Here is a 16251-nt window from a genome sequence, read left to right as displayed (position 1 = left end):
GAGGCAGCACACTCCCCGTCTGGTATCTGAAGATACCACAAATTCCCCAACAAGCATGTAAATGTTCACAGTTCATGATCACTTAATAAAAGGAAAATTTACAAATGGGTCTCTGGAAAACCTTCACTAGTCCGTTCTTGTGGATCTTAAGCTCTACCTTACGCACCCTCCCGTCAGAACTGGGTAGAGTCTTGATAACGCGACCCATAGGCCACTCATTTCTCTCGGCATCCTTGTCCTTCAGCAAGACAATGTCACCTTCTCGGACGTCTCGTTGAGCTGTTTGCCACCTGCGACGGCCCTGCAATGTTGGAAGGTATTCCTTCCTCCAGCGGTCCCAAAAGGTGTTGGCCATTGACTGCACTTGTTTCCAGTGCCGTCGGTAGACATTGTCATGCCCAAATTCTCAAGGAGGTGGAGGGTTTATGCCCGTCTTCTGAGTGAGAATCATACTTGGAGTCAAAATCGTTGGGTTTTCCGGATCTGTTGACACCGGAGTCAAAGGTCTGCTATTTACGATCGCTGCGATCTCCGCAAAGAGTGTGACAAGCATATCGTGCGAAATCATTGACTTGTTCGTGCCTAGAAGCACAGAGTCCACGATGCGACGAACAATCCCGATCATGCGCTCCCAAGCACCACCCATGTGAGAGGCGTGAGGTGGATTGAAAACCCACGTGCATTCTTGAGTTTGCAGATATTTGCCAACATCGTTGTGACCAGGCGACGCAGTGTTGATCTTCAACTCTTTGCACGCACCGACGAAATTGGTTCCGCAATCGGACCGCAGCAGTTTAACCGGACCTCTAATAGACAAGAACCGTCTGAGAGCATTGATGAAGCTCGAAGAATCCATCGATTCAATGACTTCAATGTGTATCGCACGTACGGACAGGCAAGTAAACAACACAGCCCACCTTTTGCTATGTGCGAGTCCACCTCTAGTTCTGCGCGCTTTAACCTTCCATGGTCCAAACACGTCGAGGCCCACATAGGTGAACGGTGGGTCCATGCTAAGTCTGTCTCTTGGCAAATCAGCCATGCTTTGTTTCTGAGGTCTGCTCCTCAGTTTGCGGCATTTGACGCACTTGTGAATCATCGAGCCAATGCAGCTTTTTGCTCCCACAATCCACAATCCTGCCGCTCTGAGTGCACCTTCAGTGAAATGGCAGCCTTGATGCTCAACCCTTTCGTGATGGTGTCGGACCAGTAGTGTAGTAATATGATGTCGACGGGGCATGATGACATGGTGCCGTTCGTCTTGGTCAAGTGTCGAGTTCTGAAGTCGTCCTCCGATTCTCATGACGCCATCCTCGTCCATATAGGGGTTCAACTTCCAAAGTGGGCTGCCCCTCGGTAGTCTGTGCTCATTTTGGATGCATCGAATCTCACTCGAGAACATTTCGCCTTGGACGGTTCTGTAGACGAGTTTCTTCGCAGCGGAAAGTTCTTCATTAGTCCTGGGCTCGAGGCAAATGTGCCAGTGTCGACAGGACACCGATGCAGTATCACCCCGAGAATGAAATGAGCGAGCGATGTGCAGAAGATTCGCTATTGTTCGAATGAGAATCGTCCATCTTGAAAACCGCTCGAATCTGTGAGCACCCAGCCGACGCTGCGACGACACGCTGGTAGCAAGGGTGGTCACCACAGGACGAACCTCCTCGTCTGCCTCAGGGTCTATCAATCGAAACGTTTGACATTCGAAATCTGAGCCCGAGTCGTCTGTCTTGTACAAAACGTTAGGGCCAGTTAACCACGTTGTCTTTGCAAGGCGATCAGCCGATACTGCCCGTGTGGCAATGTCAGCAGGGTTCTGTTCAGTGGGAACATAATTCCACTGTTTGGGCTGACATGACTTCCGGATCCTTTCGACCCTATTGCTTACGTATACGTAGAACCTCCTGGACTCGTTGTATATGTAGCCGAGTACCACCTTGCTGTCGGTGTAGAACTTCACCTCGTCAAGGCAAACGTCGAGCTCGCTGATGATAACGTCAGCCATTTCCACTGCGAGCACCGCCCCACACAACTCGAGTCTTGGAATTGTATGTCCACGTTTCGGTGCGAGCTTGGCTTTTCCGAGGATGAACCCGACATGGTTATGACCACGAGCATCCGTGAGTTTTAAGTAAGCCACGGCAGCAATGGCTTCTGTTGAGGCATCTGAAAATATACAGAGCTCCTTACGACACGCAGTGGCGAGAGATATACCCGAGTAGGTACGAGGTATCTCGATATCTTCGAGATCTGATAGAGAGTCCCTCCAAACTTCCCATTCACTACTTTGTGGTAGTTCGACGTCCCAATCTTCTGTCAAGGTGGACAGTTCCCTCAACAACAGCCGACCACGTACAGTGACAGGAGTTGCGAATCCAAGAGGGTCGTACAAACTATTAACTGTAGACAGAAGACCCCGCCTGGTGTGTGGCTTCTTGTTGGGAGGAACGTGGAAGGTGAAGGCATCATGTTTAATGTTCCAACTTAGGCCCAAGCTTCTTTGTGTCGGAGGGGAGTCAGTTCCCAAGTCTAGATCTTTCAGATCTTTCGCATGCTCCTCAGATGGGAAAGCTTTCATCACTGCGACGCTGTTGGAGGCTATTTTGTGCAGCCTCAGGTTTGCTACAGCCAGCATGTCCTTCGTTCTCTGGAGTAGATCGATGGCGGCTTCTTCGGTAGGGAGGGACTTCAGCCCGTCATCCACATAGAAATCTCTCTCTACAAATCGCCTGGCGTCGGTACCATACTCCCTTTCACCTTCAAGGGCGGTTCGCTTAAGTCCATACGTTGCAACAGCTGGCGATGGGCTGTTTCCGAATACGTGGACGCACATCCTGTACCCCACAACATCCTTCTTCGTGTCGTTGTCGCGGAACCAGAGGAATCTTAGGTACTCCCTGTCCTCCTCACGAACGATGAAGCAGTAAAACATTTGTTGAATGTCTGCGGTGATGGCGAAGGGTTCCTTACGGAACCGAATTAGTACTCCTAAAAGACTGTTTCCAAGATTAGGCCCAGTTAGAAGGACGTCATTTAGGGATGTCCCTTGAAACTTCGCGCTCGAGTCGAAAACAACACGTATCTGTTCCGGCTTCTTCGGGTGATATACGCCGAAAATAGGAAGGTACCACACTTCTTTTCCTTCTTGTCGTTCCGGGGCTAACTCAGCATGTCCGTTGGCAAAGATGTTGCCCATAAACGTAAAGAAGTGTTCTTTCATATCCGGTCTTTTGTCCAAGGTACGGCAGAGCGAGGCAAACCGAATTCGTGCTTGTTCCCTGTTGTCCGGTAGTGGACTCCTCCTTGTGCGAAAGGGAAGCGGAGCAACCCAACTGTTTGCTTCATCCTTGGTGAATGTCTTGTTCATTATTTCCAGAAACTGCTTGTCCTCAATTGAAGGAGCGAGCTTGTTGTCGTCCTTCGACGTCTCAAACACAGAGTCACCCAGCCCTTGGATGTACGACAACGTATCGCATGACCAAGCTGGCATCGACGTCAAGTTGGCTATCGCAGCACCTTGTGCGACATTCTCTTTGATGAAGACATGACTTGGACACGGAGTAAAAGTGCTCGCGCGGCCGTTCTCTAGGAGTGTAGTGGTAAATGTACTGATACGGTCTGGCTTCCGCATCCCATTGATGCACACATCACCAACTACCACCCAGCCGAGGTCCAGCCTTTGGGCATACGGAGCATTGTTGGGACCATTCAGTTGTTGCCGTACCTTGTGTACCTGCAAAACGTCCCTGCCGAGTAGAAGCAGTATTTCGGCGTCGTCCGTCAGAGGCGGGATTAAACCAGCTATTTTCTTCAAGTGTGGATGATGGTGCGCCACTTCTGGCGTAGGAATCTCATTCCTGTCGTCGGGAATTTGCATACATTCGATGAGTGTGGGTAGTGGAACTCTTACACGTCCATCGATGGACTCTACCACATATCCACTTGCTCGTCTTCCCGATGACTCAACTGCCCCAGCGCATGTTTTGAGTGTGTAGGGGGATTCATCTCCCTGCACGCCGAACACATCGAAAAAGGCCGGCCTGGCAAGCGACCGGTTGCTCTGATCGTCCAGTACAGCGTACATCTTGAATGATAGGTCCGGCTTATCCTTTGGGTGCACTCTGACTAGACATATCTTCGAGCAAGACCTACCCCAAGTGTTGCTTCCGCACACACTTGTGCATTTAGACATCACTTTAGTTGACAAAGGATGAACGTCATCCTCCCCGCCGTGCTGCACATCACCTGCTGATGTGCTGGTGTCTTGACAGGACCTGGGTGGAGGGCAGATGCATGTCCTTCACTGCCACACACCGCGCATTTTATGACCTGCACACAGTCTCTGGAGAAGTGGTCCGACGACGAGCAGCACCTAAAGCAGATCCCGAACTCCTTGAGCAAAGCCTTCCGTTCCGTCAGAGGCTTGGTTTGGAAGCCACGGCATTTGTTCAGCGGATGTGGCTTCCGATGCAGAGGGCATTCTTTGCTTGCATCTTTGACAGGCTTGCCCCTAGATGCCGTAGGGAAAGGATCGGATGCCTTTGACAGAATATCTGTTTTCTTGACAGCGACTGATGTCCTGTTACTGGCATTCCTAGGTGGGGTTCTGTCGTCTCTCAGACGAGTAGTGTTGAAAGAAGTGGATGAACCGAAATGAAAGCTTGGGTCGTTTTTGGTCTTTGCTATGTCCCGAATGAACTTTGCAAAGAAGGAGAATGGAGGGAATGTTACCCTCTTTTCTTCTTTGTATCTTGACCCTTGCGTGATCCATTTCTCCTGAAGGCCATATGGCAATTTTCCCACGATGGGGTTCACACCTCGAGCTGTGTCTAGGTAACCCAGTCCCGGTAGGCGAGGATCTGCCTTTGCTGATTCCAATTCTAAAAGCAGGTCTCCCAGTTCTCGTAACTTGCGGTGGTCACTGTTGGAGATCTTGGGGAAGGCTTCAAGTCTTTTCAGGAGAGCACTCTCGATGGCTTCCGGACTACCATAACATTCCTCCAACCTCTCCCACGCTAACTGCAGCCCTGCAGAAGGATTGCCTACGTGCACTGATCTGAGCCGTTTCACGTGCTGCGAGGACTCGCTTCCCAACCATTTCACCAGAACGTCAAATTCTTCACTTGCGGTGATACCCAAGTGGTCGATAGAGCTTTTGAATGATGACTTCCACGACATGTAGTTTTCGGGCTGATCATCAAATTTGGCGAGGCCAGTGTTAACCAGTTCTCGTCGGAGAAGAAACTTTGCCAAATCTGTCGTCGTTCTGTCGACGGCCTCTGTGACTGGCACATGGTTAACAGGCTCGTGGCGAGCGTTGGCCATTCTAAATTCTTCGACTTCAGGCCTTAAAGCCGTGTGAAGAGGGTCCATTTCCATCCGTTGACCAGTAGGTATAATGCTCGCAGGCGTTACGTTAAAAGGAGCAGAAGAACACATCTCTAAACCAGTTCCGAGCGTGCTTGCGTTGTAAGACTGCTTTGGTATATCCGTTTGCCAAGACGCGTGTGGATTACAGCGTGGAAGACTTGTGCTCGTATTGGTCTGTGCTCCGTGTATGTCTCCGCCGTGAACATCAGTCCTTTGAAGCTGTAAGTCGCCTGTTCCAAGTGAACTTCGTCCAGCCATACGTGAACCGTCGTCTAGGTTTATAGTTCGGTGTAGCAAGTAATCTTTGGCTTGCTGGACCGAACCATCTCCATCCACTGTAACGTCGTCGAGTTTAGCGGTTTCTGTGTCAGCAGCTGCCTCAAGTGTCCTGGCCTGCGCTTCGACCGCAGCTGCTTCCTTCTCTTCCCGAAGTAATTGTAAGTTGGCCTCCCATTCCACTCTCTTGCGCCTGGCGGCAGCAGCTGCCATCTGTTCTTCCTCCACCATACGAGCTCTTTCAAGTTTCATTTCTGCCTCCTTCCTACTGTAAGCCGAGCGGGCCTTGGCAGCTTCAGCATCGGCCCTCGCTCTCGCTGCTGACGCACTCACAGAAGAAATGTTGGACCGCGCAGATCTCATGGAACGTCTTGAAAGCGTGGAATGTCCGGAATAATTAGAACGAAGCGAAGCTGTTTCCAGAAGGATCTCCAAACGCTGCTTTGCTTCTATAACTGTCCTCTGGACCAAAGTATCGCGTTCTTTATCAATAGCCTTTTGTACGTCTCGTACTTGGAGGCTCTCCTCGGTGTCGATCCGTGTGAGGAAGGTAAAATACTTTTCCGAGAGAAGTTGATACCCCTTGAAGCTGGCCCTTAACTCGTTCAGCGTCCGTTGTATGACCTCGGCAGAAGCAGTAGTTGAAATGTTCGACAGGCACACTTCCGTTTCCTCCCATGCCCTGTCTAACTTGACTTCGAATTCTTCTTTATCAGACTCGAACCTTTCCAATGCCTTTAGCGACAAAGTCACCTTGCGTTTTGGTCGAGTAGCTTGAGATGCTCCAACACTGGAAGCGTCACCCGCAGCCTCGTTGCTAGTGCTGTGTTCCATGATGGTCCCGAAGCCTTGCGTACGGAGAGCAGCCGTCAGAGCGAAGTGTCTTTTTACTTTTCTGATCTCAATGAGGACGTTACTTAGTTGCACACATTTAATCAGAAGGCTAAACCATACATAACTCAAAGTACGGTAAAAAGACAGTCTTCATAAGCGGGACGGGAGCACGTCGGCTTCGCTCCATGCATCAGCACAACAGTCCCGGTTCCAAAATGAAAACGAAGAAAACTGTCGCGTACAATCCGCGAAGGGGCGCTACCAAATATACACAATAACTAAGACAAGCCTGTAGAGGCAGCACAGTAGCCGTTGTCTTCTTTCTTCCGGTGTTATGATCGGTGCCGGTGAAAATCTGGACTACTTTAGGTTAGATCCACTGTCCTTCCACTTTAAATCGTTTTTTCCACCCTCCGTGACTTTCACGCTTTCTTCATTGCTTGCTAAGGAATGTGGCCCCTGTGGTACCTGCGCATCTTCTATTCTGTCTATGGTCAAAGTTTTCGCGAACGTCTTCGCAGGCGTGGAGCCCTCCGCGACCTCCGTGTCATCGTTTGTAGAGCCCTCCGCGGCGTCGCCCGTTCCAGATCCTGGTGCTTCGCACGACGCCGTCATTCCTTGTCGCTGCTCTCCTTGCATGTCTTGTAATCTCCTACCTTCCTCTATGTCTAAGACTTCATGTGATGCTGCCTGCGGCTCGAAAGCTGTTTGGTTGCTCCTCATGACGGGTGCTGCTGCTGGCCCATATTCGGGTTGTGGCCGGACAAGACTGTTGTCATCTATTACGTTCTTTAACGTTCGTTGTGCAAGTCCAGGTGGGTAGTGTGACAGCTCCTTTTTGTTGTCCACATGATCAATGTTAGCAGACTGCACGGTTTCCTCCACGTCCATCAGTTCCGCCGTCGAGTTGTCCTCCACCGCCGCCCTCGTTTTGGATGCATAGGTGCTTACACAATCTTCAACTTCGTGCCCGAAGCTTCTGCATACTTTGCACCACGGAGATTTGCACGCCTTTCTCAAGTGCCCCACTCTCTTGCACCTTAGGCATAATGGCGGACGACCGGGAATATCTACAAGCACTTGGCCACCCAGAATCCTGGTGATGTGAGGGAGGCTTTCCACCGTCACTCCTTCTCGCAGGACCATGACAATCTTCGTCGTCGTTGTTTCGGCCCCACCAAACGCCGTGGAACGCCAACGCTCGCGTTCAATCTTTTCCACCGCCCCGTAGGGGCTAAGCGCATTGATAACCGCATTGTCTGCAACATGCATAGGAAGCCAGTGCAGCGAAAGATTGATTTCCTTCTGGTTAGGGTCGATAATTATGCACTTTTTGTTTTTCACTTTTAGCTCTTTTTTCTCAGCCAGCTTTTCCTTTGGCAGCCTCGAATGGAGTGTTAGCGCCCAGACGTGATTGTAGAGGTATGCGCCAAACTGGGCCACGTCGTCTTTGTTGATAACAGAGAGCACACTTTCAGCGAAGTCGTCAGCTCGGTAAGGCCTACCTGATGGGTCCGCGTGCAGAAAAATGGTGTTCAGCGACACGTTTCCTGTAGGCAGGGTCGGCAGAAGGAGCCTGTAGTTTTCCGTCATTGCAGTATTTGCACAATCGCCCGTGGTATCCCGGCTAGTCCTAGCCGTAATTCTCGCCGCTCCTTCGGAGCTCATGTTTCACACATCCGCACGCTACAGCGGCCGGAAGTAGAAAAATCTGAGCCAGCCGGCACCTCCAACCTGCATGTAGAAAAAACACGTCTACTGTCTCTTTGTGTATTAGATCAGAAAAAAATACTGAGTACACGAGGCATCGATCACGTCACCCACGGCACCCATCGCATGAGAAGCAAGCGCTGCATCCTCTGAGCCAGCCGGCACCTCCAACCTGCATGTAGAAAAAACACGTCTACTGTCTCTTTGTGTATTAGATCAGAAAAAAATACTGAGTATACGAGGCATCGATCACGTCACCCACGGCACCCATCGCATGAGAAGCAAGCGCTGCATCCTCTGAGCCAGCCGCCCACTTCCATCCTGCATGTAGAAAAAACACGTCTACTGTCTCTTTGTGTGTTAGATCAGAAAAAAATACGAGGCATCGATCACGTCACCCACGGCACGAGAAGCAAGCGCTGTATCCTCTGAGCCAGCCGGCACCTCGAACCTGCATGTAGAAAAAACACGTCTACTGTCTCTTTGTGTATTAGATCAGAAAAAAATACTGAGTATACGAGGCATCGATCACGTCACCCACGGCACCCACCGCATGAGAAGCAAGCGCTGTATCCTCTGAGCCAGCCGCCCACCTAAATCCTGCATGTAGAAAAAACATGTCTACTGTCTCTTTGTGTGTTAGACCAGAAAAAAAAAATACTGAGTATACGAGGCACCGATCACGTCACCCACGGTACCCATCGCATGAGAAGCAATTGCTGTATCCTCTGAGCCAGCCGCCCACCTCCATCCTGCATGTAGAAAAAACATGTCTACTGTCTCTTTCTGTGTTAGATCAGAAAAAAAAACTGAGTATACGAGGCATCGATCACGTCACCCACGGCACCCATCGCATGAGAAGCAAGCGCTGTATCCTCTGAGCCAGCCGCCCACCCCCATCCTGCATGTAGAAAAACACGTCTACTGTCTCTTTGTGTGCTAGATCAGAAAAAAAAATACTGAGTACACGAGGCATCGATCACGGCACCCATCGCATGAGAAGCAAGCGCTGGATCCTCTGAGCCAGCCGCACACCTCCATCCTGCATGTAGAAAGGACACGTCTACACTCTCTTTGTGTGTTAGATAAGAAAAAAATATTGAGCATACGAGGCATCGATCACGGCACCCACGGCACCCATCGCATGAGAAGCAAGCGCTGTATCCTCTGAGCCAGCCGGCACCTCCAACCTGCATGTAGAAAAAACACGTCTACTGTCTCTTTGTGTGTTAGATCAGAAAAAAATACTGAGTATACGAGGCATCGATCACGTCACCCACGGCACCAACCGCATGAGAAGCAAGCGCTGTATCCTCTGAGCCAGCCGTCCACCTCCATCCTGCATGTAGAAAAACACGTCTACTGTCTCTTTGTGTGCTAAATCAGAAAAAAAATACTGAGTATACGAGGCATCGATCACGGCACCCATCGCATGAGAAGCAAGCGCTAGATCCTCTGAGCCAGCCGCCCACCTCCATCCTGCATGTAGAAAAAACACGTCTACTGTCTCTTTGTGTGTTAGATCAGAAAAAAATACTGAGTATAAGAGGCATCGATCACGTCACCCACGGCACCCATCGCATGAGAAGCAAGCGCTGTATCCTCTGAGCCAGCCGGCACCTCCAACCTGCATGTAGAAAAAACACGTCTACTATCTCTTTGTGTATTAGATCAGAAAAGAATACTGAGTATACGAGGCATCGATCACGTCACCCACGGCACCCATCGCATGAGAAGCAAGCGCTGTATCCTCTGAGGCAGCCGGCACCTCCAACCTGCATGTAGAAAAAACACGTCTACTGTCTCTTTGTGTGTTAGATCAGAAAAAAATACTGAGTATACGAGGCATCGATCACGTCACCCACGGCAAAAACCGCATGAGAAGCAAGCGCTGTATCCTCTGAGCCAGCCAGCCGCCCACCTCATTCCTGCATGTAGAAAAACACGTCTACTGTCTCTTTGTGTGCTAAATCAGAAAAAAAAATACGGAGTATACGAGGCATCGATCACGGCACCCATCGCATAAGAAGCAAGCGCTAGATCCTCTGAGCCAGCCGCCCACCTCCATCCTGCATGTAGAAAAAACACGTCTACTGTCTCTTTGTGTGTTAGATCAGAAAAAAATACTGAGTATAAGAGGCATCGATCACGTCACCCACTGCACCCATCGCATGAGAAGCAAGCGCTGTATCCTCTGAGCCAGCCGGCACCTCCAACCTGCATGTAGAAAAAACACGTCTACTATCTCTTTGTGTATTAGATCAGAAAAGAATACAGAGTATACGAGGCATCGATCACGTCACCCACGGCACCCATCGCATGAGAAGCAAGCGCTGTATCCTCTGAGCCAGCCGGCACCTCCCACCTGCATGTAGAAAAAACACGTCTACTGTCTCTTTGTGTGTTAGATCAGAAAAAAATACTCAGTATACGAGGCATCGATCACGTCACCCATGGCAAAAACCGCATGAGAAGCAAGCGCTGTATCCTCTGAGCCAGCCAGCCGCCCACCTCCATCCTGCATGTAGAAAAACACGTCTACTGTCTCTTTGTGTGCTAAATCAGAAAAAAAATACTGAGTATACGAGGCATCGATCACGGCACCCATCGCATGAGAAGCAAGCGCTAGATCCTCTGAGCCAGCCGCCCACCTCCATCCTGCATGTAGAAAAAACACGTCTACTGTCTCTTTGTGTGTTAGATCAGAAAAAAATACTGAGTATAAGAGGCATCGATCACGTCACCCACAGCACATATCGCATGAGAAGCAAGCGCTGTATCCTCTGAGCCAGCCGCCCATCTCCATCCTACATGTAGAAAAAACACGTCTACTATCTCTTTGTGTGTTAGATCAGAAAAAAAATACTGAGTATACGAGGCATCGATCACGTCTCCCACGACACCCATCGCATGAGAAGCAAGCGCTGTATCCTCTGAGCCAGCCGGCACCTCCAACCTGCATATAGAAAAAACACGTCTACTGTCTCTTTGTGTGTTAGACCGGAAAAAAATACTGAGTATACGAGGCATCGATCACGTCACCCACGGCACCCACCGCATGAGAAGCAAGCGCTGTATCCTCTGAGCCAGCCGCCAACCTCCATCCTGCATGTAGAAAAAACATGTCTACTGTCTCTTTCTGTGTTAGATCAGAAAAAAATACTGAGTATACGAGGCACCGATCACGTCATCCACGTCACCCATCGCATGAGAAGCAGGCGCTGTATCCTCTTTTTTTGACATTTGTATTTGCCTAAAAACCGTAAGGGTCACATCGCACACTGCTTGTCTACCTGACAATTAAGACCAAACAAATTTTTGCAAGATTCGCAGCAATCTACGGGTCTCACGCTACCGCACTCAGATAGTTATGGTTCATGGCGTTCACAGTTTGCTGTTGCACACGCGCCCGAAGGTGTTGATATCGAGCCACTGCACTGTCGAGGCCAACTTCCACCACATGTCTTCGTCTTTCAATTTGTTAGAAGCCAACAGCGATAGCGTCCACATCAACTTCTGTTTGAGGTATGTCACAACTGAGAGGGCTCTGACGTCACATTCCACACGCGCAGTGCGGGCCTTCCAAATAGCGTGGAGTCCTACCATGACAATGGTACTGAGAAATTCGGCGTGGTCGCGGTTCTGGAAATGCAGGAACTTCAGTGACTCGTAGGTAAGTTCAACCTTTAAACGCAGAGACGTCTTTAGATCGCTCCAGAATAACACTGCATTCTTGCAATCATAGAAGATGTGCCGCAATGTCTCTCGTTGTCCACATACGTCACACCTTCCTTGCCATGGTACGAAGAAGCCTTTCCCCAGGAGCCACTGTTTCGTGGGAAGAACTTCTGTGTGGAAGCGCACGAAGAAATCCTTCGTTCCAGTTGGCACAGGTAGGTGTCTTACACGCTTCAACACATCCTGTGGCTTTACTCCTGTGAAGGACTGTCGTTAGAGTAAGCGCTGTATCCTCTGAGCCAGCCGCCCACCTCAATCCTGCAAGTAGAAAAAACACGTCTACTGTATCTTTGTGTGTTAGATAAGAAAAAAAATACTGAGTATACGAGGCATCGATCACGGCACCCACGGCACCCATGGCATGAGTAGCAAGCGCTGTATCCTCTGAGGCAGCCGCCCACCTCCATCCTGCATGTAGAAAAAACATGTCTACTGTCTCTTTGTGTGTTAGACCAGAAAAAAAATACTGAGTATACGAGGCATCGATCACGTCACCCACGGCACCCATCCAGTCGCCCACCTCCATCCTGCATGTAGAAAAAACATGTCTACTGTCTCTTTGTGTGTTAGATAAGAAAAAATACTGAGTATACGAGGCATCGATCACGTCACCCACGGCACCCATCGCATGAGACGCAAGCGCTGTATCCTCTGAGCCAGCCGCCCACCACCATCCTGCATGTAGAAAAAACATGTCTACTGTCTCTTTGTGTGTTAGATAAGAAAAAAAATACTGAGTATACGAGGCATCGATCACGTCACCCACGGCACCCATCGCTTGAGAAGCAAGCGCTGTATCCAGCCAGTCGCCCTTTTTTTTTGCCTAAAAACCGTAAGGGTCAAATCGTACACTGCTTATGTACCTGACAATTAAAAACAAACGAACTTTTGCAAGATTCGCAGCAATCTACGGGTCTCACGCTACCACACTAAGATAGTTGTGGTTCATGGCGTTCACAGTTCGCTGTTACACACGCGCCCGAAGGTGTTGATATCCAGCCACTGCACTGTCGAGGCCAACTTCCCCCACATATCTTCGTCTTTCAATTTGTTAGAAGCCAACAGCGATAGCGTCCACATCAACTTCTGTTTGAGGTATGTCACAACTGATAGGGCTCTGACGTCACATTCCACACGCGCAGTGCGGGCCTTCCAAATAGCGTGGAGTCCTACTGTAGAGGAGGTGGTGTCCCTCTACATGAGTCCTAACCGGCGATGATGGAATGTCCCAGCGGGCAGATGGTCGTGGCCTCACGCTAGGACGGTGCCGGTAGAACTGCCGTGCCAGCGCCGTAGCGCGTGGCAGCAGAGGCACGTCTTCGTCATCACACACGGGCCGCCACATCACTCCCCCCCCTCAGACGCGGAGCGGTGTAGAGCTGGCGATTGAGATTCCGCGTCGATACAGGAAGAGGAGGAAGACGGGCGACACGCAGTACAGGGACGGCTGGTCTTGCGTCTTGTAATTAGTGGGCAGAAGTGGCGGGCTGAACGGTGCGGACAAGAGCTGGCCGGGAGGGTTCCAGGGGCGGGCCAAAGCGGAGAGCATGCATGTAGGCCGAAGTGATAAGAGAGTGGGGCGACAGAACCGCGACCGGTTCGTGAGCGTTGAGCTTGTAGTGTTGTCACCACGGAGAGTGCCGGGGAGGACCATCGTGAAGCACGTGGAGACCGGGAGTAAAACTCACTGTGGCCTCCGTGCGGGCCCCCGGTGGAACGTTGGTCCCCGTGCCTCTTGAGCGCCACTGGATGGGCTGCCAGCAGTCTGTATCGAAGCCTGGTGGGAAAGCGAGGCGGGCAGGGTTCTTGGACCGCAAGCGTAGCAGATGCGGGTGGGGCGGTCGACAGCGGCGTACCGCGACCGGTACAGGAGCGTGATGCTCGGGAAGGTGCCGCTGGTGGAAGCCCGAGGAGTGCCATCACGAAGCATGTGGCGACGTGACGCAGAGTGAGAGACCATGGCGATGCGAGCTGAGTAGATGAGCGAGCTGGGTAGAACCATGGTGTTGCGCGGCCGTGTGTTGCGATGAGTGGAGCCGCGGTGAATTGACGTCGTCGCCTAGCGGTTCCTCGGTAGAACGTTGCACCGTACCTTCGGAGGTGGGCTTGCAGTAATTTGGGATGGTGCTTGGCCGATTTATGCCGAACATGGTGTTCGTTGTTCGGGTCACCAAATGTGGAGGAGGTGGTGTCCCTCTACATGAGTCCTGACCGGCGATGATGGAATGTCCCAGCGGGCAGATGGTCGTGGCCTCACGCTAGGACGGTGCCGGTAGAACTGCCGTGCCAGCGCCGTAGCGCGTGGCAGCAGAGGCACGTCTTCGTCATCACACACGGGCCGCCACACTACTATGACAATGGTACTGAGAAATTCGGCGTGGTCGCGGTTCTGGAAATGCAGGAACTTCAGTGACTCGTAGGTAAGTCCTCTGAGCCAGTCGCCCACCTCCATCCTGCATGTAGAAAAAACATGTCTACTGTCTCTTTGTGTGTTAGATAAGAAAAAAATACTGAGTATACGAGGCATCGATCACGTCACCCACGGCACCCATCGCATGAGAAGCAAGCGCTGTATCCTCTGAGCCAGCCGCCCACCTCCATCCTGCATGTAGAAAAAACATGTCTACTGTCTCTTTGTGTGTTAGATCAGAAAAAAAATACTGAGTATACGAGGCATCGATCACGTCACCCACGGCTCCCATCGCATGAGACGCAAGCGCTGTATCCTCTGAGCCAGCCGCCCACCTCCATCCTGCATGTAGAAAAAACATGTCTACTGTCTCTTTGTGTGTTAGACCAGAAAAAAAATACTGAGTATACGAGGCATCGATCACGGCACCCATCGCATGAGAGGCAAGCGCTGTATCCTCTGAGCCAGCCGCCCACCACCATCCTGCATGTAGAAAAAACATGTCTACTGTCTCTTTGTGTGCTAGATAAGAAAAAAATACTGAGTATACGAGGCATCGATCACGTCACCCACTGCACCCATCGCTTGAGAAGCAAGCGCTGTATCCTCTGAGCCAGCCGCCCACCTCCATCCTGCATGTAGAAAAAACATGTCTACTGTCTCTTTGTGCGTTAGATCAGAAAAAAAATACTGAGTATACGAGGCATCGATCACGTCACCCACGGCTCCCATCGCATGAGACGCAAGCGCTGTATCCTCTGAGCCAGCCGCCCACCTCCATCCTGCATGTAGAAAAAACATGTCTACTGTCTCTTTGTGTGTTAGATCAGAAAAAAATACTGAGTATACGAGGCACCGATCACGTCACCCACGGCACCCATCGCATGAGAGGCAAGCGCTGTATCCTCTGAGCCAGTCGCCCACCTCCACCCTGCATGTAGAAAAAACATGTCTACTGTCTCTTTGTGTGTTAGATCAGAAAAAAAATACTGAGTATACGAGGCATCGATCACGTCACCCACGGCACCCATCGCTTGAGAAGCAAGCGCTGTATCCTCTGAGCCAGTCGCCCACCTCCATCCTGCATGTAGAAAAAACATGTCTACTGTCTCTTTGTGTGTTAAATAAGAAAAAAAATACTGAGTATAGGAGGCATCGATCACGTCACCCACGGCACCCATCGCATGAGAAGCAAGCGCTGTATCCTCTGAGCGAGCCGCCCACCTCCATCCTGCATGTAGAAAAAACATGTCTACTGTCTCTTTGTGTGTTAGATCAGAAAAAAATACTGAGTATACGAGGCACCGATCACGTCACCCACGTCACCCATCGCATGAGAAGCAAGCGCTGTATCCTCTTTTTTTTACATTTGTATTTGCCTAAAAACCGTAAGGGTCACATCGCACACTGCTTGTCTACCTGACAATTAAGACCAAACAAACTTTTGCAAGATTCGCAGCAATCTACGGGTCTCACGCTACCGCACTCAGATAGTTATGGTTCATGGCGTTCACAGTTTGCTGTTGCACACGCGCCCGAAGGTGTTGATATCGAGCCACTGCACTGTCGAGGCCAACTTCCCCCACATGTCTTCGTCTTTCAATTTGTTAGAAGCCAACAGCGATAGCGTCCACATCAACTTCTGTTTGAGGTATGTCACAACTGAGAGGGCTCTGACGTCACATTCCACACGCGCAGTGCGGGCCTTCCAAATAGCGTGGAGTCCTACCATGACAATGGTACTGAGAAATTCGGCGTGGTCGCGGTTCTGGAAATGCAGGAACTTCAGTGACTCGTAGGTAAGTTCAACCTTTAAACGCAGAGACGTCTTTAGATCGCTCCAGAATAACACTGCATTCTTGCAATCATAGAAGATGTGCCGCAATGTCTCTCGTTGTCCACATACGTCACAC

At 50.6% G+C, this 16251-nt stretch overlaps 1 protein-coding gene across 1 annotated transcript; it reads right to left on the bottom strand.

Moving 5' to 3' along the window:
* Positions 1–406: 406 nt before the first annotated feature.
* Positions 407–4084, bottom strand: LOC135373586 (uncharacterized). Its single transcript, XM_064606683.1, has one exon. It carries the CDS (start codon positions 4082–4084, stop codon positions 407–409), a length of 3678 nt encoding a protein of 1225 aa, XP_064462753.1.
* Positions 4085–16251: the final 12167 nt, after the last annotated feature.

The sequence above is a fragment of the Ornithodoros turicata genome, unplaced genomic scaffold, assembly GCF_037126465.1.
Source record: "Ornithodoros turicata isolate Travis unplaced genomic scaffold, ASM3712646v1 Chromosome26, whole genome shotgun sequence".
In the NCBI taxonomy this organism is placed as follows: Eukaryota; Metazoa; Arthropoda; class Arachnida; order Ixodida; family Argasidae; genus Ornithodoros; species Ornithodoros turicata.
Note: the sequence above shows the minus strand (reverse complement) of the source record. Positions and strands in the feature narration are given on the sequence as shown.